We start from the raw sequence: 26,251 nt of genomic DNA, 5'->3' as shown, positions 1-26,251 counted from the left end.
GGCGCTCTTGGTCGTGAGTCGTGACTAATTGTTTGGTGAGCATTGTGTATGTTTGTTAATTGTGATCTTGTTGCCCTTTTGGTTCTGAGTTATCGTGGTTAATTTTATTCTTATGTTGAGTGGCAGTTCTTCAGTAGTACTTCGTAGTTAGATCATAGATAAATCTGAGTTTCTAAATTTTATTGACTTCACCTTAAAAAATAAAAAATAAAACCGTAGTATTCTCTCAGTTTTCTTCTTCAAGGGGAGGTATTGAGGTAGGATTGAGATGCCTGTGCGTCTGACTATATCCAATTATAAAAAGAGCAAGATTCAATATGAAAGAACCCTTCCTTAATCGCCCATTCAATATCTTCTTTCACCGCTTTTGCTTCTGCTTGAAGGGTTCATATCATTTTGCAAGACCCGTCCAAGCCTTAAAATTAGGTTTCCATGTCGCATCACACTTGATTCTGCAGCAATTCTCACAACCATGATCACCAACCCATCCAAATTCTATGAGAAGATTTAATTAGACTACTAAAGCTATCATCAATAGAAGGGTGCATGCATGGTATCTATCCCATTCAATATCTTCTTTCAATAGAAGGGTGCATGCATACATCATCTTTGATTTTTTTTCTGCTGCAATCATCAAGTGATGGCAGAGTATTCCTGAAAAGCTTTTCATTCCTATAACACCAGATTTGACAGAAAATGACTTGAGTAAAACTTGTCATTGGCGCCCTTAGCCGGAATTGGAATAGCCAAAATCTTATTGATGACAAGTTCATCCTTAAAGAGGACCAAGCATAGAATTCAAAATTATTATCAGTGTCTGAGTGAATATAAGAACAAGAATCTGAACGCATACTTATACTTTGTTGGCTCAACACACGGCACACAGAGTAATGGCGTGTTCCCTTTAACACAAATCTCAAGAAACCGATGCTCCATTGGGTTAGAATCCTCTCTATTTCTTGGTCTATTTTTGTTAAAATACAAGCGTTTTGTATTATTTTCAACAAGCATCAACAACTGTAGAGGCATCAAAATACTCGCACATATGATCTTACAAGTTACAATATCAGATAATAAAAAGAAATCAATCTATGGTACAAACGAATAAATTACAAAAAAAAAAAAAAAAAAAAAAAAAAAAAAAACAAAAAAAAATAAGCATGAAAACTCGGGCTTGATACATCTAAATACAAATAATAATATTGGCAATTTGGCACTTACTATGGAGGTATACCAATTCTTACAACACATGAATACATACAGCAGTAGGATATACGGAGTACATAACTAAAAGAAGCGAGGAGATGAGAAGAGAAGAGGAATAGAAATAAAAATAAAAATAAAATAGCTAAGATTTTCTCGCTCTTTCTGATGCTGATAATTTAATCAATCGACCTTACAAAGCTGCACACTTATATATGAGCGCCCGTTTAATGGGTTAGTAAGAGAACGCACCAAAGAGACTTCATTCACAAGCAAGCTTTGTACCAAAGCTCGTGAGACAAATCGCAAATGCTTGGAAAGCTGAGAGTGGTTGACGATAATCCATGGTGAAAGTATCATCCCCAACTTTCCCAAATTGGAGAAGAACCACCTCCTCCTCACCCTTACCACCCGGCTGGCTTTGATCTTGAGTTGCTATAAGTTGGAAGTTCTTAACTGAGGCTACCGTGACCCTTCCATGAAAATTCAAGCACCAACATTGCAAATGTTCATGCCATCTTGGCGCTTTGTTTTTCAAAACGGTGAAATCAGAATCCAGTAACTTAGTCTTGAGATCCATAGTCTTGTTCGTGGTGGTTTGGCCGAAGCCGGGACATTTAAGGGAGCAAATCATCCTTCTCGGGCCTCGTGATTTGAAGAGGTTGAACTTGTATGATACATTCCCAACTTCAAAATTCCCGGCAGGAACTTGGGGGCTTATTTGTTTGCTGGCAAATCGACGGGTGGATCTGCTACTAGAAGGCTTCGCTCCATCATGTGGCGGCTCACCGTCATATATAGTGAAGTTTGTGCCAAGAAAGTCCGAGCTGTAAATTATAACCGAAGTAAGAAAGCATACCACTACAGAATTGAATGCATATATAAGCTTTAGATTAGGCAGTAAAATCACTAAGTGAGGTTACTTATGGCTTGAAACCATTGCTCTTATGATTCGGAAAAAGAAAAAGAACAGAATTATCATGGTTTTCAACGTAAAAGCCAAACGTTGATGTGTTCAATAAGAAACGTCCAAGACATTTAAAAGTGTATTAATAACTATTAGTCTACTGTCACAATCTTAATGCAAACTTATAATGGTGCCTTACTCCTAGTTAGGATGACAATTTTGGAGGGTAAAGGACAAAAGGGAAGAGGAGACCAAAAAATACTATTACGAAATTTGTAGGGTTATTTAATGACAATAATCCAGCCTAAGCCTCCCCTTCCCCATTTAATCCATCCTATTGATTATCCCATATTAATCTGTTCTTTGCTATCATTTATCTTATTTTACACCAGCTTCCGTCAATCTTACTTATTAGAAGTAGCAGGTTTCCTTCGTTTTTTTTTAAAAATTTTTAGATTTCATCTTTCTCTCACCTTCATCTTTCAGAGTTCTCCATTCATCTTCAACTTTTTTTTCCTTTTTCTTTTTCCTTCTCCATCTTATTTACCAGATTTCCCCCCACAATGAAGAAAAAAAGTGAGAAGAATTGAGAATTAAGACCACAATAAACCCCAATGAAAAGGATTGAGAAAGGGAGAGGGCAGAGAGGGAATTTCTCACCCTTATGAATCAAACAAATCCTTCCAAACCAGAGGGACTTGTAAGGAAATTCCCCCTCTAGACATAATTCGAGGTTAAAGGATGTCATGAGCTTGTAATATTTTTCCATCAAACATGATTGTATACACTACAGATATGATGGAAACCTCGTAGCTGCTGTCCACTTAGAAACTATGTTACTCCAATAAATGTTTATCTTAAGTATCGCATGTCAAACACTACACCACATGATACATTGACATTTCTTTTCATCTTAGACCAAAAATACAACTTTTCCTCAAAACAGCCCATCTAGCCATCTCCAACACCTCAAAACAAACTTGTGGCCGATACATGTGGCAAAATCTTAATTGACATAGCTAAGAAGTTAGAACCACTTGCAACAAAATCCCAGATTGAAAATTACCTGAAGAAAGTACTTCGTAAAGCACCACATTAAACTCAATCTAATAAGCTAGAAATCTAGCCAATGTCTATTCACCAAACATCAATCTCACAGACAGTGAAAGTTAAACATACAGGATCACATATTCAAGCTGACTCGAACTTTCCCATACTTACTACTTCCATTTATCATCTAAACAATTGAGATTTTGAACCACTCAATTTTACTCTTCCATCGGCTCAAGTTCTCTATATACAAACTAAGGGCTTGCTTGAAATATGATAATTGTTATTAGGATAATATAAATGAAAATGAAGGAAATGAGGAGGTAGTTCTGATAGTGGAACTGTCGAAGGCGGAAGGCGGAATGGGAGGAGAGAGGTAATAGTTACTTCGTTAAGGGGATAAGTTAACACATCTCCTAGAATATCGCACTATTCCCAAATAAGGATAATAGTTCCGCAACCACTTGATTTCTCCTTTCACCACCATCACATCCTTATTTTTTCTGCCTTATTACCCCAAGTGATAAATGTTTTTTTTGATAAGTTACCCCAGTGACAATTATAACCCCTATGAGTTAATGACAGATAAGGCATCATACGTAATAATGGCAAGCTGCTAAGAAAATAATCAATATCCCATAAGCCTCCAAACCAAAAAGAAAATAAAAAAACATGGCCCACCAGCAAAACAGATGTCCCTGATCCTACGCGTTAATAGGCAGAACATTAGAGGGTAAATGAATCTAAACATTCTAAGTTCTCATGATTCATGATGTCCAAGACTGAAAAAAGAGGGAAACTCCCATCACTTTATAGACAGACAGGCTTCAACTTCATATCCTCAAGTTGTGCTGAATTTAGAATCTCGCAAAACCCAAATTTATTTTCAACTAGCATATGAGAGAAAAATAACCCATTGATTTGTAAATGAAGGAAACAGGAACACCATGAATTAAAAGGCCTATATCCAACCCCAATATGTGAGACTGAAAAGATAAAACAATAAGCTCAATTTTATTATACGTCAAAGTTAAGATAAACTTCAGCAGACGTTACAAGTTTACGACACAAGAACTACAAATGCAACCAATTCTTTGGCGATAGGTAGCTGACTAACTTATATGAGGTATCTCCTTAAAGCAGGCGTGGCTTCAACTAAACCAAAAGCTACAGAGACAGAACTTTATCATAACTAAAAATCCCCAGGAAAAGATGTATTTAGGATTTGACAGATCCTGCATGCTATAAAACCCTGTCATTGATCCCTAGTAAGTTAAGCAAGGCCAGGCAGATATAATCTGGACTAAGCACCAGTACAACTGCCAAGCCTCGCATCATCCTTCACTGGTGCTAAGGAGCATTAAGGAGCATTTTGGACAAAGTATGATCACAAAAGGAAGAAATAGCTTAATACATAAAAGGAGTTCATTTCAATGGTGTTCCAACTTTCTTAGGTAGAGGTACCTGTGTTACCCCGACTCTCCGACACGGGTGTCGTGTCTGACACTCTGACAAGTGTCAGATACGGCTATTTTGTGCGAATTTTTCAATTTTTTGGTCTAAAATGAAGTGTTGAAGTGTCGTGTCGGTGTCGGACACGCGGCACGGCAGCTAAGTGAAGTGTCGGAGTAACATAGGGTAGAACAATAGACAGATGTCAGACAAATTAATTTCTGAATTCGTTATACAGCATACATGCTTGACAAACCTCAAAATGCATCAAAACAAAGAAGCCATACCTTAATTTCCCAACATATTCACTACTTCCTTGGGACAAATCATCAGCACCAAGTGATACAATAAACTCAGTGTGTGCGCCACGCCTATATCTCTTTGCTGCTAGAAGAAATTTCCCCTTTTCTGAAAAAGCTGGATAAGAAATACATTTATCAACCATCATAATATAGTTACACAGTCAAAGCACTTGTAATATCACATAAACCCAAACTAGTAGAGCTATCATACACTCCCACTGTACAAATAACCAAAAAGTGGATATCATAAGTTTCTTGAAAACGTCATTTGGCCATATAAATAGGCTTTAATTAAAGAGGAGGGGAAAGTGAAGAAGTACAGCTTCAATCCAACATAGTTCCCAGTTCTTGACTTATTCTCATAGCAACATTGACATACTTAACAAAAATGGGACCTCTTTCAAAAACAAAACACAAAAATGACAAAACACAGGCAATAGACTGCATGGTATACAAGAATTCTATTTACTTACATGATGGTGATACAGAAAGATAGAGGTAGAATGTAGAATTCTTCTTGTCACGCTTTATTAGACACTGGACAGCATTCTCACGTGGTCCTGGCTGTGTCAATTATAGACCAAGTAAAAGGCACCAGTTCAGTAAGTTAACTTAAAACCATCATCAGAGCTTTTAACTACAGTGAATACCAAAGCAACACATGATGAAAGCCAAACTACAAACTCATGCATATGACATAACTACATAGGTAACATAACTAAATAAATTCAATATAAAAGCAATACCACCAGTGCGAATAAGTGTACAATACTTATCAAATTCCCAGCCACTATAGAAATCCTACAGCATATTAGTAAGAGCAAAACACTATTTATCATTGAACAATATTATATATAGTCAAATATAGAGTATTAATGCATCTACAAGTGTATGACCACATATCTCTACTCTCTAGAGCCTAAAGGCTAAAGGTACACAACAACCTTTTAAGTAGAAAAAGGTCTCCAGGATACCAATCTAATCTTCTTGACATGAAACAAGTCCGAGTAAAGTTGATCTATCTTAAATTCCTGGCGCAGAGAATTATCTCCCCAGGCACACACAAAAAGCACATGAATATGAAATGGTCATACTGTTCATCTACATAAGATATATTCAATAATTGCAACACCCACCAAACAATAATAAAAGCCCTGATTATTTATGAGACAAAAATCAGGTACTCCCATAATGACAAGCTACAAAACAAAATATTGCCGATCACCGTAATGGCATATTTCAACGTTCAAACAAGTAATCCCTTTGGTCATATACACCGGAGAATCCCAAAATTCAATATGGAACGGCCAACATTAAACAATGAAAATTTGTGTTGCACACTTGGCTGAATTCTGTCAATTAAACTTGAGCACCTAAACAATCAAAATATTAATTTAAATTCCAAACATAGGGACAAAAACCAGAGTTCTTCAACCTCAAATACCAGCGATATCTATGACATCAACACGCAACACTAGAAAGACGTTCCAAAACCACTGTCCATAGTTGTGATGAGTACTCCCATGAGCACGAGCTACAAACAAACCCATATGTCAACACAGCCATTATATTGAACTTGAACTTTCCAAGGCAAGCTGGACCCTTTTCGATTATTAAAGCTGAAATTCACTTCCAACTGCGCACTATCACATTAACTCTTGAACTTAATCTTCAAAACATCATCACCAGCAAATGAAATACAACAAAAAGCTATCTTCTTTCTCAATTATTATAACATTCGGGCAAACTCCATACAAACAATCATACATTTCCAGAATGCAGCCTTACTCCCAACATTTCCAGAGTCTTAACGGTTTCATCAAAGTGAATACACCCAACCATCTCACAAGTAAATAAGTCACATAGACTCCCATTCCCAAAATGTAACACCCCAAAGTATGAAATGACGAGCATAGGAGCGCAAAAAACACACTGACATAAATCCCCAATCAAATATACTTCGTCATGTCAATCCAATTCACTCCATAATTCAAAATCCCCTCTCCTATTATTTTGGGGAATACAGTGAATTGACCTGAACCGGGGAAGTATCACACATCATCCCTACACAAACAAACAATTTTCCTCCAAATTTCATTTCTTAAAACAATAGCAACATCAAAAACCTCATCGTAAACCCTAACCAATGCAAATGCAAGTTCTACGTAAGTACCTCCGTACACAATCTTATACCTAACTAATCAAAACAGCGAAATTTTCAACAAACACGATCTCAATCTTCGACACACCAAGATTCACACAATACCTAATCATCAATTAGTTAATAAATAACAACTAAACGGAAATGAATAATTAATAGATTAATCAATCAAATGGATGTACCTGCTTAAGACAAGAAGTAAAAGTAATCTTCCCGGACTTAAGCGGAGACTTGACAATATCTTTGGCAACATCTCTCCATCGCTTACACACACAAGCGCAGGAAACAACGTCGCGACGGCTAGGCCAGCGGTCCTGGCTCTTCTCAACGCGGCCGATAATATCAGCTAGAAGTTCCGGCAAAAGCGCCGACCACCGCGCATCGCCGTCGTCTGCGGCGGCGTAGACGTCGGAGGACGGATCGGCAGGAGGGAGAGAAGAGAAGCGAGAGCGGGATCGGGATCGGGAGAGAGAAAAGCAGCGGGTGGAGGAAGAGGAAGAAGAGCGACGAGAGAGAAAAGATCGTGTCAGTGACATTGACAACGGTGACAGACGGCGATCATTGGTTAGGAGATGGAGAAATGGTGATTGGTGAGTGTGGAGTTTGGAAGGTGGGAGAGGGTGGTGATAAGGTTACGTGCGGTTATGCTTGTTTTAGGTGACGCTTTGGTTTTGTTTGGTTCCTTGTTGACTTCATTTCTTCCATGGAGGGAATTTTGAATATATTTTTAAATTCGGGATTACATGTCATCATCTACGAACGAGTATTTTTTTTTTTTTTTTTAACTTAAATAAATTCTTATTTAATTCTTATTTAAGATGACTATAATATCACAAAACGTTAGGGATGTCTCATGTAATTAGGATCGATAAGAGCAAAACTTCATCGCATCTAGACCAATCGGCTTGGGTTCGGATTGGGTTTCGGGCGGGCCATTTTGGGTATGCAAAGTTCAGGTCGCGTCGGGTCATTTCGTGTTCGAGTCAACTATTATCAAGTTATTTGTGGATAATAATCATTTTGTAACAATAAAAATTTGGGTTGGGTTCTTCGGGTTCGGGTCAAGTTCGGGTGTCCGGTAGGGTCAATTTTGTCATGTCTAATCGCATGTGTCTAAGTTGGAATCCCCCTACTACTAAGAGAATAAAAGTTCTCTAAAATTTTCCCGCTCAAATGAAATGCTCTATGATTGGTCATCACTCATCACCATATATCACTCCTCACAATATATCATAATTATATCATATTAATTACTAGTTTGAATGCCCGTGCGTTGCAACGGGGTAATTAACTTATTTATAATGCAAAAAAAAAAAAAAAATGTTGTAAGGGTTTAATGTTTACATTCTATGTCTAATGATTAGTTTACATATTATTAAAATATCTCTTTAAAAAAAAATAAAAGATTAATATATACGTGGGTTAACTCTTATTTATAATCATATAATCACCCACCTTATACTAATCTTTCGATGTGGGACAATTCTACTATTCATAAGTAATATATTCACCAAACTTGGATTTTTTTTCTGATGTGGGACAATTCTACTATTTATACGTAATATATATTCATCAAACCTGCATTGTTTTTCAATGTGGGACAAATAACATACTCAGAATTACATCATCTTTTTTGCACTTAGTTCGACATCCAACCAGATCTCGAATACCGAATACAGACAATTACTACTCATTATATCTAATAGTTATATTTAAATTTAATAATATGATCAAGTACTCTCCATTAATATTTGTACGTTGTTTTCTTCAAAAAAAATTTAACATAATTTAGATACGGAAATTTCCCGTGTTACCCCTTAATTTTGTCAGATTTTCTATGTTACCCCTACTTTTAAGAATCTGTCTATGGTACCATTGAGGTTCCATTTTTTTGCCCATGGTACCCCTAATGTAAAGGTTGTTAAATGGACGTTAAGTTTGATGGCGTGACAATAAAATAACAATTAAAAAATAATACCCCCTTTATTGTTTTATTGGTACGGATATCTCTCTCTTTTAAATGAAAATTTAATTAACTATATCATTATAATATTGGAAAATTTCTCATGGTAACCTCTTTGATAGATTACACATGCTACCATGGACGTTTGTTTTCTATTTTTTTTATCATAATTAAAATATGTGCAAATGATAGAACCTATACTCTAATGATAGAATATTTTTTAACACAATTCTAATTATATTATTTAAACGTAGTATATTTACCACACCTACATTATTTTTCAATATGGGACATATAAAATCTATAGGTAGAAAATATAATGATATGAACTTTTAAGAGTTCTCCAAGACAATACTTAAGAGACTCAAAAGATTTTGGATTGATGCCTAAGTTTCAAGGATGCCTCCTATTTATAATCATAGATTCACCCACCTTATGCTATATTTCGATGTGGGAAAATTCTATTTTTTATATGTAGTATATTTATCACACCTATATTATTTTTCAATGTGGGACATATAACATACTATGAAATACACCATCTTTAATATGTGCAAATTATATGAAATCTATATATACTCTAATGATAGCATTTCTTACCATGAATCTAATAATATTATTTTCATAATTTTTTACCGACATTATTTTGTCAAATGAAATGTAAAAGTTTTTATATAAAAATTAGAAACATCACTTGAATATAAAATAAGAAATACAGAGTATATATTATAATAACTAAAAGATTTTTCAAAGATTAACTTAGGTTAGAAATCATTATTGTAGAGACAGTAATACAAACTCTTTTAAGAAATGCCAAGAAATACATGTCTCTTCTTAAAAAGCTACTATTGTATACATATTATTTTTCTTTGAAGGTAAAACCACTTAGTCTCGATCATTAGATAGGGATCTCTACATCGTACATATAACGACTATTACTGCATTCAGAAGACAACCATTAGTAAAATCTTTAGTTTTGTACTGTATCAGAAGACTACCATTAGTAAAACCTTTAGTTTTGTATTTTTTGATTTTCTTGTTCATGTTCTTAACTCTTTCGCGGGTAGTTCCCTGCAACGATTTCCACTTTATTTTTTATATCATATCGTAGATAATGATAGAAAATCTTAAGATCTCTTTAAAACAATATTTATGAGACTCAAAATTTTTTGGGTGGATACATAAGTTCCAAATATGCCTCCTATTTATAATCATAGGATCACATCATCTTATACTAATCTTTCGATGTGGGACAATTCTACTATTTATATGTAGTATATTCACCACTCCTACTTATTTTCCAATGTGGGACAAAACATACTAAAAAGTACACAATTTTCTGTATTAAGAAGTACACCATCTTTAATATGTGCAAATAATATGAAATCTATACTCTAATGATAGCATTTTTTTCCACAAAGCTAATTATATTATTTTCATAATTTTTTTAACGATATTTTTTTGCCAAATGAAATGTAAAAGTTTGATATAAAAATTGGAAATATCACTTGAATATAATTTAGGAAATATATATATTATAATAATTAAAAGATTTTCCACTTTATTTTTTATATCAAAAATTATACTTTCCTAAATTGATTTTTGATGATGTGGACGCTCTCAAATCGCTCGAAAAAACTCTCTTTTATATATATAATAGATTTGCCATAAATAGGAGATATTACTACTAATTTTTAATTTGTAAACACACATTAATGAGATATTTTGATTTTCTTATACATGTGTCATTGCATTAATAATACGTATGAGACAAAATATATTGCACAATTTTATTGTATAATTAAGTCATTACTTAAAGTTATTCTTTTGGTAAATATAATCGTATAATAATATACTCCCTAATGTATTTAATGTCTTCCTACATCTATAAAATATAATTAAAAGGCTATCATATAATGACTAATAAACGGCACGTAGACAAAGCCACGTACGATCCAAAAATGCCACGTAAATCTATAAAATATAATTAAAAGGCTACCATATAATGACTAATAAACGCCACGTAGACAAAGCCACGTACGATCCAAAAATGCCACGTAAATGCCACGTAAATGTGAGCATCAAACCTCATTGCCACGTAATTGTCTTATTTTATAGATTTAATTCTTTTTTCTATAAATTAATTTAATTTATGTAACCCTTACAGATTTACATCAAAATTTCATAATTTATAATCAATATTGACATTTTAATTGAACTTTTGTAATAAAAATATGTTAATAAATGTCATAATTTATAATTAAAATTGACATTTTAATTGAAATTTTAACTGAAATTTTGGTAATAAAACATGTTAATAAATTAAAACTTTTCATATTACTTAACATGCACCCACCATTTTTATTAACACTTTTTCCAATTTAATTCATTTTTTTTAATTAAACATTATAATAAATTGATTAAAACTCTTCATAATACTTAACACCCACCAAATTAATTAAAATTTCTTCCTATCTAATTATTTTTTGTAATATAATATGTTAATAAATTGATTAGATTTCTTTATACTACTTAATAACCATAATTTTCATTAACATTTTTCCTTATTTAATACACCTCTTGAGTTGCTCAAAGAATCAATTATGTAATTTAATAATACCACAAAATAAATTAAAAATAAAATTAAAATATGGGAGTCTATGGTTGTGTGATGGCTATAAAACCTATAATACCTATGATAGTTTCTATTCACAATATTTATTTAAAATCTATTGCTCATTTGCCCATGAGTTTCTAAGTTGTGGATTATATTTTATGGTTTAATTTATTTATTTGATTATAGAGAGTATATTGAGTATTATTATTGAGTATTGTTGTTGTTATGTCCAATAAAGTATATTTTAATTTGTTATGTTATTGGTTTTATAAATCCTTTGATTTATATTTAAATTCATGTTTTCCATTTGGTTTAATTTCAATGATTTATATGTGACAATGTTGATTCGTTTGTGAAGTTTTTGCCATGTTGATTTTTTTACCTTTTGGTCAATATATTTTTTATATGAATTTTAAAGAATCATGAAATGTATGTGAATGCAGATAAGACAAAGCATCACGTGGGTAATCTGAAGAGATAAGACAATCTACCATTATTATTCTGCATGTCATATTTTAATTTCGGAAGATAATTTCTAAACCATTCTCATGCAAAGTAGATTGTGTAAACTAATAATAATAATAATAATAATAATAATAATAATAATAATAATAATAATAATAATAATAATAATAATAATAATAATAATAATAATAAAGCAAAACTTTCACATTCCATTTCTCCTTACACCATATTTATGTCTATATTAGACTTCATAATACTGAGAAAAATCTATAACTCTATCATCTAAATAAAAAATCTATAATCTATAAATCTAATTAAAAGGCAAGCCAAACTATCTACCATAATCTATATGTCATATTTAAATACATACGATAATATCTTAAACCACTCTTGTATAAAGTAGATTTTGTAAATAAAAATTATAATTATTAGTAATCAAGCAAACCTTATACATTCAATTTCTCCTTACTCCTTATTTATGTTTATATTAAATTTCATAATAATGAAAAAAATGATGCTCAAGACTCAAAAGTCATGAACCTTGATTCATATTTATACTTGTATTAAATTTGATAATAATGAAAAAATGATGCTCAAAAGTCATAAACGCATCCTCAATTGTTTATATATTTTTGTTGGAAGGCAAAATTTATAAAACAAAATTTTTCTCATCCCTATTGTTCGTAGAACTAAATGTGTCACTAATCTTCCTATGAGTCTATTCCAATTAAGGTAAATGTATTAAGGTTTTAGATTATTAACTAATTTATTTCTTTTTTAGTGCAAGTTCCATTGGTATGAAGTTTTGGTCACATTTTTCAACTTCATCGTATGTATTTGTTTTGTTCTCATTTAGGGTCTACCAAGATTTGTGGTGTTGACCTATTCAAACGTTAACATACTTACATCTCTAAGACTTCATTCATATTCCCTCTTTCTTTCTCTATTTAAGAGGAAGTTTAAGTTAATAACGATAATATTGTATAAAACAAATTCCACTATTTTGTTGGTTAATTCGCACTAATTAATGAGTTACTTTTTTATAGGGACGATTCGTTGGAGAAAGAAGACTATATGGAGAAGTAAAATATTAGGATTGCTTAAAGAACTATATATTAAAAACTAAGTGTAAGATTGACGACATCAACGTGAATAAGTAATAGTTTTTTAGTTTTTTTTTTCAACTGTATTTTTTATTTTGGTATTTGTTGATTTTTTTTTCATCATTTTACCTTTGAAAAAAATACACTCTTTAATTTATAGACTTTGATCTTTATGTTAACATGTCAATGCCCGTATTTTTAGTACACGATCTATCATGAATTATTCATAAGGTAATCTTACTATGTGATTTGATATTTTATAAAGTCTCAATTACTAGAAACACTAAAAACATCACACTAAAAACAAAATATCCCGTGAAATTCATGGGCCACAAAACTAGTTATTATCTAAAAAGCCGCGCATTTGCGCGGGATCTACACTAGTTGGTAACTAATAGCGTCCAATTTCAATTTCAAATTTTAAATGTACATACAAAATGTCTCAATTACGAAATTCAATTACAATTATAAGTTTGCAAACATACCATTAATAAAAATAAAACTAAAAAGGTATTAATTCTATTGAAAATGCCACTTACTTGAAAGTTCGCAAGTAGCATTGTGTCCATTGTAATCCAGGTTGAGTTTTATCTTTTGTCGCCACAAGTTGATTATTCTTGCCTTGAACAATTTAGAAGAAATTAATGAAATGTCAAACTTTGTTGATTCATTGTTTGGTAACTCTGGTTGCCTTGGAAAAATCATAACATGTTGAAATTTTAAGTTTCTTAATATTGAAAAAACAGAATAGTAAACTTTTTTGTAAAATAGATAGAAGAGTTATCAATTTATATGAATTTTCGGTGCTTATAAAATGGAGAAATTGGCTTAATTACTCCTCTTAATTATTAGGAATTTACATAAATTGATTCCCTGAACCAAACAAAATTGTCCATTTTATCTTAATTTGGACAAGAGAGTATTTCATATGAGTTTCATTTCATAGGAATACATAATTCCTAGGTCAACTAAACAATACTATCATACATCAATCACAGATTCACGGCTAAATTAGCAATTTTGTAGATAGTGAAATTCACATAAATTAACTCTCGCATCGTTCATTTTAAAAAACTATTTTTTTTTGTGTTGAATTGGCGTTAACGGCCGGGTACTACAATTTATATGAGGAGAGGGAATTTAAGCTTCGAATCCACAATAATTTTAACCTAGTCACTTAACTAAGACATCTTCAATTGAACTTATTACTATTTTAACCTAGTCACTTAACTAAGACGTTCTCATTTTATTTTATTCATGGAGTAAATTAAAGCCAACGTTAGACACATATTCAGCCAAAGAACCGTAGCATCAAACTTGATTCTTAATTAAAGAGGTTGCACTTTGTTGACTACAAATTCGAATAAACTATGATTTCAAAAGACGTGCAAAACATACTTAAAAGCATGATTAAAAAAATTTATTTAAATAATCACAAATTATAAAATGTGTTCGTAGCATTTTATTGTATGAGACAAATTTTTTATTAATTACATATTTATTTATTACTATCAACAAATGAGTATATATATATATATATGTAAACAAAAAATAATTAGGTATTTTAGCATTTTATGGTAAAACGGTTTTACATCACCATTATTGTTAAACTAGAAAGTTAGGGAACTAAGAAGTTCTAACCTTTGGACACCACACTTAGGAGCAGTTGAGAGTTGAGGCCAAGGGAAGTAGGAGATTAGTCGAGATCACCATTTTAGCAGGGAATGATTAAGGTGTACAAATTTTGAAATTAATATAAGCAGGAGATATTTGGGTGAATTAGTAGCATTATAGTACTCGGCATGTGCATAAGTAGATAAATGATTAATGACTAATAACTCAACCCACGGTATTGGCTTAATTAAAGAAATTATTTGCAGTGTGCGCACTGCGTAACAGCCGTGTTACAACTCGTTTTATCAATTTTAAGTAACCTTGTCAAAAGTGGCACCAACATAATTGAATTCTTCTAAGATTGAATTTTCCACTTTGAAAAAGAAGCCAAAATTTATGTGATTAACAACCTTATACGAGTAACAAAAACAGAAAACAAAGTTGAAAGTAGTGTCTTTTGTTTATTTGAGGGGTCCAAATATTATTATTATATTCTATATAAATATAAATTTTAATTTGAAGTTCCATTTAAATTATTAAGTATCGAACTTTAAGGTAAAAAATAAATTTCAAATGTAAGAAGTCAAAGTATTTTGGACCCGTTTTCTATTTATTTTTTAGTAAGTCGCCAATCCAAGCCGAAGTAAATATCTTCAAAAATTCTAGTAAATCGTTGATTCGTCTGGTATTTTAATATGTACTTCATTTACTTTACTATAACTAGATCGAAAATTAAACTTAATGAAATTAAAAAAATTAAATATCCTATGTCACATTCAGTAAAGATTTATGATACATGTATAGGGTGTACTCAATGTGTTCGAGCTTGCCCCACAGATGTATTAGAAATGATACCTTGGGACGGATGTAAGGCTAAACAAATAGCTTCCGCCCCAAGAACCGAGGACTGTGTTGGTTGTAAGAGATGCGAATCCGCTTGTCCAACAGATTTTTTAAGTGTTCGGGTTTATTTATGGCATGAAACAACGCGGAGTATGGGTCTAGCTTATTGATACATCCCAGAAAATTGCATTTGAATCCATTTATTCAATTTGAATTTTTTACTGAAAAAAACCCGCACCCGAAAAGAAATTTCTTTTCGGGTGCGGGTTTTTTTGGTCCAAGTGTATCTTGTCTTTACCACGAATTCTTTTCCTTGGTTAACAACAATTGTCGTTTTACCCATATTTACAGGTTCTTTAATGTTAATTCTCCCTCATAGAGGAAATAAGGCAACTCGGTGGTATACAATAGGCATATCTACTCTAGAGCTACTTTTAACAACCTATGCGTTTTGTTATCATTTCCAACCAGACGACCCATTAATCCAACTGGCCGAAGATTATAAATGGATCCACTTTTTTGATTTCCACTGGAAATTAGGAATAGATGGACTTTCGATAGGACCCGTTTTACTGACGGGATTCATCACTACTTTAGCTACTTTAGCGGCTTTTCCAGTTACTCGGGATTCCCGATTATTCCACTTTCTGATGTTAGCAATGTACAGTGGTCAAATGGGCTCATTTTCATCCCGAGATCTTTTACTTTTTTTCATAATGTGGGAATTAGAATTAATTCCTGTTTATCTACTTTTATCCATGTGGGGAGGAAAGAAACGTCTTTATTCAGCTACTAAATTTATTTTGTATACGGCCGGGGGTTCCATTTTTCTATTAATGGGAGTTTTGGGTGTTGGTTTATATGGTTCTATTGAACCTACCTTAAATTGGGAAACATTAGTTAATCAATCGTATCCCCTGGCATTAGAAATAATATTATATATTGGATTTTTTATTGCTTTTGCTGTAAAATTACCAATTATACCTTTACATACATGGTTACCGATACCCATGGGGAAGCTCATTACGATTTGTATGCTTCTAGCGGGAATCTTATTAAAAATGGGAGCGTATGGGTTGGTTCGGATCAATATGGAATTATTACCTCATGCTCATTCGATATTTTCGCCTTGGTTGATAATAATAGGCACAGTGCAAATAATCTATGCAGCTTTAACATCTCCTGGACAACGCAATTTAAAAAAAAGAATAGCCTATTCCTCTGTATCTCACATGGGTTTTATAATTATAGGAATTAGTTCCATAACTGAAACGGGACTTAACGGAGCCATTTTACAAATAATTTCTCATGGATTTATTGGTCTTTGCACTTTTTTCTTAGCGGGAACTAGTTACGATCGAACACGTCTTGTTTATCTCGACGAAATGGGCGGAATAGCTATTCCAATGCCAAAATTTTTTACAATATTCAGTAGTTTTTCCATGGCATCCCTTGCATTACCGGGCATGAGTGGTTTCATTGCCGAATTAATATTCTTTTTTGGAATAATTACAAGCCAAAAATTACTTTTAATGCCAAAGATACTAATTTCTTTTGGAATGGCAATTGGAATGATATTAACTCCTATTTATTCATTATCTATGTTACGTCAAATGTTTTATGGATATAAGTTATTTAATATTACAAACTCTTATTTTTTTTGATTCTGGTCCACGAGAATTTTTTGTTTCGACTTCTATCTTTCTACCTGTACTAGGTGTTGGCGTTTACCCGGATTTCTTTCTTTCATTATCCGCTGAGAAGGTAGAAGCAAGAGAATTATATATCAAGATGAAAATGGAATAAAACAAGAGAATTATATATTCCAACAATAAATCTTATTGTAGACGGGTATATGATATAACAAAATCTCACTTTAGATGGACACTATCCGTCTAAAGATTTAGACGGGTTAAATATGTCACCACTTTCATAATAAGACAACCCCACCATTCCACTTGTTGTTTGTCTTATTATGAAAGTGGTGACATATTTGACTCGTCTACAACTTTAGACGGATAATGTCCATCTAAAGTAAGATTTTGTGATATTCCAAATGTACTCATTACCTTTTCTTTTGTAAGTAAATTTACAATCATCTAATCGGATCCAGTTTAAATCCGGACCATTAAAAAGTCATGGACCTCTATTTCTTTTTGAGAAATTGAGAGAATCCTTACTCAATTTTGTGATACTTGAACCAATACTCATTTTTAGAGCTGACAAAAGCTAACCCGACCCGAGTAGCCCGACTCGACCCCCTGAAACCCGACCAGATAGAACCGGCAAATTGGGTGAACCGAAGCCGGCCATACCCGAACCCGACCGGAACCGATAACTGATAGCATCATTATTTTTTCCAACCCGTGACCCGATATTAACTAAACTTGATGGATGACCCGATTATGAACTAGTTTAATGATGATGTAAATAAGACCAAATTGACTTTCATCTTAATTGTTTTCACTTAGAACTACAATTAATGCACCTACACATTGTTCAAACATAAAATTATCAATCAAAGATTAAAGAAATAAGATAAAATATACGTTGATTACCTGACTCGATATTGACCCGCTGATGACCCGACTCGAAGATAACCTGACATGAACTGTAACCTACCCGAACCCATCACTGACCCGACACAACCACAACCCGATATAATCCGACCCGAGTGACCCGATTGCCACCTCTAGTCATTTTCCATATCCATGTAGATCATCTTAATAAGAGTATTCGTGTAAGACTAGTAGAATGAGTATTATAATGGAGGTTTTTATTTAAGTTATTTCAACTTTGTTTCTAAGAAATAAATAACTCCGTATCAGGGTTGATCTTTTTTTTATAAAGGGGTTTACACAAAGATGATATATAATGACAGTTGGGTATGTCTTCACGTGCTGGTGTAAAGACTATTCTTAGTTGCTTGACCTTTTTGCAAGCGTGGATTTATGAGATAACTTCTGCCACGCATCACTCCGCTCTTCGAAGGTCCTCACCTCCAAAACTGCTTGTAACACCCCCACTTACCCAGCCAAGGTAACCAAGGGTGTTGCTCTCTCGGTTTCCCGAGGTAGTGCATCAAAACTCCAATAACGACACCTTTTATTACAATCAAAGTTTAAGGTCGTTACAAGACAAAGTACATAAAAAGGAGATCTCATTACTACAACACCTATATCTCTAGCGTAGTCAATGCCACCTCGATGGAGATGACTCGCCACTCTCAAGTAAGTCCAACGCGCGCACCATGTTCTGCTCACAATCAAAGCCAGACCTACAATCTAACTGCTCCCCATATGATCGGAAATATCATATGGATCAACATACCCCGAAAATAGGTGACAATCTACACAGACACACAAATGCCGGTCTCAATAATACATATAATCACCACTGACCACAAGTCTATGACTACACACATGACATGCAAAACCCAATGTATCCATCTCCGTCTTATCACAAATCTCGGTGACGGTATCACAACACCGCCACCACCCCAGCCGGACCGTGGTTCGAGGTAGCAGCATCGCAACGCGGTCTACCCGAGTCTGCATCGCAACACGAACCCGGTAACCTGAACCATTAATGTGCACATCCTCCTTGGGGGTGAGCCCCTCCAAGAAGCGATCTCAGGCGCAAGGTCGGTGTCCCACAAACACCTCCTCACTAACAACACCACTCTACCACCACCAACAATACAAGAGCAACACTACTAACATGAAACCAACACAAGATCGACACAAGGCATAATAATTACATGTAATTAATGAAAACCGAGTAGGGAAATCCTACCTCATAGCAAGACTTCAAGAGCAACATGAAAAACCGCATCCGACTCACTAGTTCGTCATCCCCTACATAAACATATAATACTACCATAAAGCACTCTATTAAACATGTTAAACCCCTTTCTATCATTCCTTTAATTACCCACAACAAGATTATAAATCTAAATAAATAAAATCCCCAAATCCCCAAAAATCTAGGGTTAGATAAACAAGAAAGAGGAAATGAGTGGAGGTTTGACTTACCATGGAAGTAAGTGAAAGGTGGGGGAGGAGGTAGTGTCTCCACATCTTCAAGCTTGGGTACGGTGCCATTGGGGGGTTAAGAAGGCTTTAGAGAGAAATGAGAGAGTTTTTTTTGTTTTTAGAGAGAGAAAGAATGAATTAGGGTTTAGGAAAAAGGGAAACTCGATTTATATAACACGAGATCTGACACGCCACACTCGGCCGAGTGTCAGTGTAACACCTCCATACACCAAGGTGCCTTACCAAGACCACCCGAGTACATAGAGATGCTACCATCTCGGTGACCCGAGGCATAGTAATCAAAGTAGACCATCAAGAAACGTACTTTAAGTACAAAAGTTTAATGTGAGTACATAAAACCAAAACTGAAATGTAAAATACAACTGTCTCAAAACTACAAACCAACTAAAGTGAAACTGTCTTAACAAAACACAGCGGAAGGCTAAGACTTGACACGTCGTAACTCCATCCCCAGCTAGATCCCGCGCGTATCCAAGAAATACCTACTAATCAACTGCTCACTATCCCCGAATGGATCACCACATTTTTTAAAACATTTAAACGGGGCCAGTTACTGCATAAACAAAATAAGCCAATAACAACAATCAATTGCACAATCACATTCCTCCAACTCCATCTCCTCACCGATCATCTGACTACACACTAAAGTGTGTAGCCCTGCTAGAACACCCATCGCAACAGATATTCCTCACAGCCGTACCACCTAAGCCCCGCTCAACACCATAGAGAGAATAACCCATGTTCATTAATGTGCACATTCCCCTTGTAACGAGAGCCACAAGGGGCGAATCAAGGGCGTGAAGCCATTCCCGCAAGTGACTCCACTCATCCGAGGGCGCACCTCGCGAACCACAGACAAACAACAACCAATCCACAATACCAATGTAAACAATGCCAATTCCATTTAACGATAACAATAAACATGCCAATCAACCAATCATGCCAACTTATAATATTTACACAGTCAACTGAGTAGGGAAACCCTACCTGAGACAGAATCACCAACAATCAACCAAATGCAGTGTAATACCCGCCCCGTTAGGGATCCGTTGACTAGTCGTTGACTGACCTTAGACACATGGTAGACCATTGAGACCCTTTCATACAATTGGACTTTGTACTTGGTGACCGTTAGAAGTGGGGAACTAGATCTAGTGTAGGCTACTCAATCGAGTAGTCTAATAAATCGATCGAGTAGAGGCCACTTGATCGAGTAAGTCCCATACTCGATCGAGTATGGCAGTTTCAGCGATAACTTGTAAATCGTGAAGTCGTAAACCTAAAATCAGTTTTTAATTTCTTTCTTCCTAAACCTAATCGACGATACACTTTCTCTTCCACCAGCCTTTAACCTTTTTCAGATCCTTTACACTGGGAGACACCATGGGGGTGGAGACTAGAGTCGGGTAACGATCTTGTCGCCGGAATGATGAGCATAGGTAAGTCATCATCATCATCATACTTAGGTTTCCTTGTGGTTATGGTTGTTAGTAATAAGGTTTTACCTACTGTTGTGATAGGTGTTGATGGAGGTTGTCTTGTCTTCGTATGGATGTATGCGGTGTTGCTGCTAATTGTAACACCCCAACTATCCGGCCAAGATAATTGGAGCGTTACCATCTCGGTTTCCCGAGGTAGGGTTTCAAAACTCCAATCAAAGAATATTTTATTAATGTAATGTTTAATGATTTACATAAACATAAACTAATGAATAAAGTACAACTCGTGACAACTATATTCTTCTAATCAACTAGACTCGTCTCGTGACTCATTAAGCTCGTCCCGTCTCCCGCGTGCTATCCAAACAACCTGTACTTAACCTGCTCCCCATATGACCAAAGGATATCATATGGATCGACATAGGCCACCCCAAAAGAGATAGGTGACAATTACACAGACACACAAACGTCAGCTTCAATAAATAAATAAAGTGTGACTCGACTCGAGTGTATGAACGTACAACATGGCTATGATATGAATGAACCACCATCAACAACCACCACCACGGTACTGGGACACGCCCAGATATATCGACAACCACACTGGTACCGAGACACGCCCAGACATACCGACAACCACAAACAGGTACCAGGACACGCCCAGACGTATCGGGTTCGGAAGCCAACCGGATCCCCTGCCAGATGTCGTGCCTCAACCACACGAGTCCCTCCGTAACTCAAGCCATTAATGTGCACATCCCCCTTGGAGTGGGAAGCTCCAAGAGGCGACTTAAGCGTAAGACGGTCTCCCAACCATCTTACGTCTCCAAAGAAAGTAACCAATCAAACCACCATGTCCTCCGACATACAAGACAACACATACAAGACAACACAATAAATGCCAAATGCCATACAATATGCCAATTACCAACTCATCATGATACATGTTATAATGCAAATGACTACTCAATGCCGACTCATATGACCATGCACCCGTATTGAAACTGAGTAGGATTAACCTACCTTTTAGCAAACTCCATAAGCAATCCGGCTAATAATATTCTTCCACAAAACCGTCACCTTACGATCTCGAGGCGTAGGGACAAAATCTCCATTTTCCTTTTCTCCCTTTTCTCTCTTCTTTCTTTTTGGTGAAAATGTGAATATCATTAAATCAAAGAGATTACACCACACACCTATCATACAATATTTGAGCTATTCCATTAATATATTACATTAATTTGCCTTAACCAAGCCTTACATTTAACTCTCTCCCTATCAAAATCAACCTTGTTCAAACGTAAACTAATCAGCTGATGTACTCCCTTCACTACACGAGCTGGCTGAAGGATGTAATGCTCCAACCTATACCTGTTCCTACAATCCCAGATGCTGTAAATGAGACCAGAAATAGCCGCCATAACCACCTGTTTTTTCAATAATGATCTACATCTCCATCTAAGGAGCCAATCCATCAAACTCCCCTGCCACTGAATCTGTAACCATGTCTGCAAGTGCACCAGACAATTCATACTGAATGGACAGTAAAAAAACAGATGGCTATGCGTTTCCTGATACATCCCACACAGATAGCAAACACCATCAATGATGACACCAAATTTCTGCAATCTGTCCCGAGTTAAAAATCTCTGCTGCACATAAATCCAGGTACTGAAGTTATGTTTAGGTACACAGACTCTATTCCAGACCATAGACACCCAGTCCTTCTTTGGATGATAACCAAGTAACCATTGATATGCCACCTGTATAGAATATTTTCCATTCCAAGTACCATTCAAGAAACCTGGTTTAAGAGTGTCTTTGACCTTGAAAATTTGTCTCCAAGTCCAGCTGGAATTCTGAGAAGGTTCATACATCCACCAGTCACGTTGCTTTATATAAATGTGATGCACCCATTGAACCCAGAGACTATCTTTCTTCTTATGAATCCACCAGGCATACTTTCCTAGCAGAGCAACATTCCAAAGATGACAATTAATAATACCCAATCCCCCATGTTCCTTAGGTAAACAACAAGTCTCCCAAGCTACAGGAGGAGCATGCTTAAACTCAGCATGACCTGCCCAAAGATAGTTCCTGCAAATGCTCGCCACCTTATGAATAACTCCCTTTGGCAATAAAAAGATCCTAGCCCAATAAGTATGCAACTGAGTCAGTACTACCTTGACCAAGACAAGCCTCCCAGCATAGCTTAGGTGTTAGATCCCCAGCCACGAATTCTGGCCACTATTTTGTCCACCACTCTATTACAATCAGTAATACTCAGTCTCTTGGACGATATTAGAACACCCAGGTACCTGAATGGTATCTGTCCCAATTTGAACCCAGCAAGCCTGACAATCCGGGAAGCTAAATTGGCATAAACTCCATTTAAGTAAACATCTGACTTGGCTTTATTCATACACAGACCTGATGCTTCAGAGAAAGTCAGGAAAGCTCTCAATAAAATTGTGATAGAGTCCACATCAGCCCTGCAGAATAACAACAAGTCATCTGCAAAAGCAAGGTGGCTAAGCTTCAATCCTCTACAAAGAGAGTGATACTTGAACTCATGTTTCTCAGTAACCACTCTAAGAATTCGTGTTAAGTATTGACATGGGATCCCCTTGTCTCAGTCCCCTTTGCCCCTTGAAATAACCAAACTGTGACCCATTCAAAGAGATGGTGAATGAAGGTGTGGTAACACACACCATTATCCAATTGATCATCTGAGCTGGGAACTCAAGTGCAACCAGCATATCTCTAAGAAAGGCCTATTCAATAGTGTCATACGCCTTTTTAAGATCAACTTTGAGCATAGCCCTTAGTGTGCAACATTTCCTTCCATAAAGTCTCACCAAATCATGAAAATGAGGATGTTATCAACAATCTCCCTATCTTTAACAAACGCACTCTGATTCATACTAATGTGGTCAACCAGCACTCCAGAAAGTTTTCTACAAATGATTTTGGAAATACATTTGTAAATGACACTGCAACAAGCAATGGGACGAAAATCTTGAACAGAACTGGGACAGTCTACCTTAGGAATTAGAGTAATCACAGTTGCATTAATTTGCTGTAGCATCCTGCCATTAGAAAAGAATTCCTTCACTGCCTTAACCACATCTCCTCCAATAATGTCATAAGCATCTCTAAAGAACCCAGCAGAGTAACCATCTGGGCCAGGAGCCTTTTCCACAGGAATAGAACAGAGGGCCTCCTTAATCTCAGTCTCAGTCACCTGCTGCAACATGATATTTGCTTGATCATAGGTCACTACTCTACCTCTTTTAACTACTGCAGGACATACCTTAACCACCTGAGTAGAGCTTCCTAAAAGATCCTGATAATACTCAATGAAAGCTTGTTCTATGGTAGCAACCTCAGAACAGACCACCCCATGCATATCCTTAATTTTGAGAACTTTATTCTGAGCACGTCTAGCCTTGATAGTACTATAGAAGTACCTAGTGTTGTCATCTGCTAAATTAACCCACTGAGCTTTAGCTTTCTAAACTAAGAACAAAATCCTAGCATCATCAAGCTCTTTGTAGGTCTGAGCTGCAACTCCCTCCTCAGCTTGTAACAACACATTCCTGGGATCAATGTGCAACTGCTTTTGGATACTTTCAAGCACCAATTTAGCAACCATAGCAGTATTCTCAATATCCCCATACCCTTCATTGTTCTTTTTAAGTTTCTTGACCAATTGAAACATAAAGTAACCTTGAATAGGCTGCCTCCATATCTCAGTAACAATGTTCTTAAAATTAGCACTCTTCCCCCACATATTAAAGTACTTAAAGGAGCCTTTCCTTCTCTCAGTGTCCTCCCCTAACTCAATCAGGCAAGGACTATGGTCATACAGTCCCTCAGATAAGAAAGAAACAACACCTGTGGGCCCATTAAGAATCCACTCATCATTGGCCAAAACTCTATCTATCCTACTGTACACTCTAGCATCACCCTCTTGCTTGTTATTCCAGATGAAGCAGGCAACAGTAGAAATCATATCATACAGACCACAGACATCCACACAATTCTGAAACTCCCTCACCTCAGAATCAGTTACCTTAGACCCTATTCTTTCATCCACATATAGGATATTATTAAAGTCTCCCATTATGAGCCAGGGACCATTAACAGTAGCTTTCAGAGTAATCATTGAATTCCACAGATAAACTCTATCAGTATCTTTATTACACCCATACACAAGAGAATAAGTCCATTCAAACCCAGTCACCAGATTAGTAACCTGAGCATGAATGACCCGTAGCTCCTTCCTAATGCAAGTAACAGTAAATTGTGAAGTATCCCACAGTAACCAGATTCTACCACTATCTTTCACCTCACTATTATCAATTATTTGCCAGGGACTACCAAACCCAGCCTGAACTCTATCTTTATTCTTAATCTTAATCCTGGTTTCAACCAAACCAAACAGGCCAATTTTATTAATGTGCAAGAATCTTCTAATATCACCTTGCTTATTCCATTTATTAAGACCTCTTATATTCCAAAAACCTATATTAACCATGTTGAAGGATTGGTGACCTCCCTGTAGACACGTAAAAAATTATACAAGTGCCACGTCGGAAGTCAAAAGTCAAAATGTTGCCACGTCGGAAGTCAAAGGTCAAAATATTGACCCGTCAAAGGAAATACAAAATAATGCAATTAATTTGGACGAAATTTAAATAAAGTAGTCCATTTTAATTATTTTAGTCGGGTTCGACTCTCTAAAGTGATAAAATCCGACAAACGGGTCAAACTCACTAAATGGGTCAAATACATTCAAATGGGCCAAAATGACTACCAAGTCCATTATAGAAATGCCAAGACTACCAAGTCCATTTAGGGTGGAAATCAAACCCTTCCTTTTTCTATAAATACAATCATTAGCTCTCATTTTGAGGCTAATCAGAAAATTACAAAGAAAATCACACTACAAACAAAACCTCTCTACAAAGAAACCCTCTCTACAAAAATCCTCTTCCAAGAGAAAAGCTAGAGAAAAATAAAACTACTCTTCGATCCGACATCAAGCGTTCATCGCCGTCAATTGAAGAGAAGC

General features: G+C 35.3%; 3 protein-coding genes across 3 annotated transcripts; all 3 read right to left on the bottom strand.

Annotated features, from left to right (window-relative positions):
- Positions 1-1,155: 1,155 nt before the first annotated feature.
- LOC141616954 (tubby-like F-box protein 7) lies at positions 1,156-7,778 on the bottom strand. The gene is made up of 4 exons (XM_074434122.1): positions 7,258-7,778; positions 5,388-5,478; positions 4,900-5,029; positions 1,156-2,030 (listed from the first exon to the last, which is right to left on the bottom strand). The coding sequence occupies exons 1-4, from the start codon at positions 7,609-7,611 to the stop codon at positions 1,466-1,468; spliced, it is 1,140 nt and encodes a 379-aa protein (XP_074290223.1). The 5' UTR covers positions 7,612-7,778; the 3' UTR covers positions 1,156-1,465.
- A 14,619-nt stretch (positions 7,779-22,397) lies between these two features.
- On the bottom strand, positions 22,398-24,583 carry LOC141620317 (uncharacterized). The gene is made up of 3 exons (XM_074437223.1): positions 24,033-24,583; positions 23,493-23,666; positions 22,398-23,322 (listed from the first exon to the last, which is right to left on the bottom strand). The coding sequence occupies exons 1-3, from the start codon at positions 24,581-24,583 to the stop codon at positions 22,398-22,400; spliced, it is 1,650 nt and encodes a 549-aa protein (XP_074293324.1).
- A 105-nt stretch (positions 24,584-24,688) lies between these two features.
- Positions 24,689-25,714, bottom strand: LOC141620316 (uncharacterized). The gene has a single exon (XM_074437222.1). It carries the CDS (start codon positions 25,712-25,714, stop codon positions 24,689-24,691), a length of 1,026 nt encoding a protein of 341 aa, XP_074293323.1.
- Positions 25,715-26,251: the final 537 nt, after the last annotated feature.

This window comes from Silene latifolia, chromosome X, assembly GCF_048544455.1.
Source record: "Silene latifolia isolate original U9 population chromosome X, ASM4854445v1, whole genome shotgun sequence".
NCBI classification, from domain to species: Eukaryota; Viridiplantae; Streptophyta; class Magnoliopsida; order Caryophyllales; family Caryophyllaceae; genus Silene; species Silene latifolia.
This window is presented reverse-complemented; position numbering and strand designations above follow the sequence as displayed.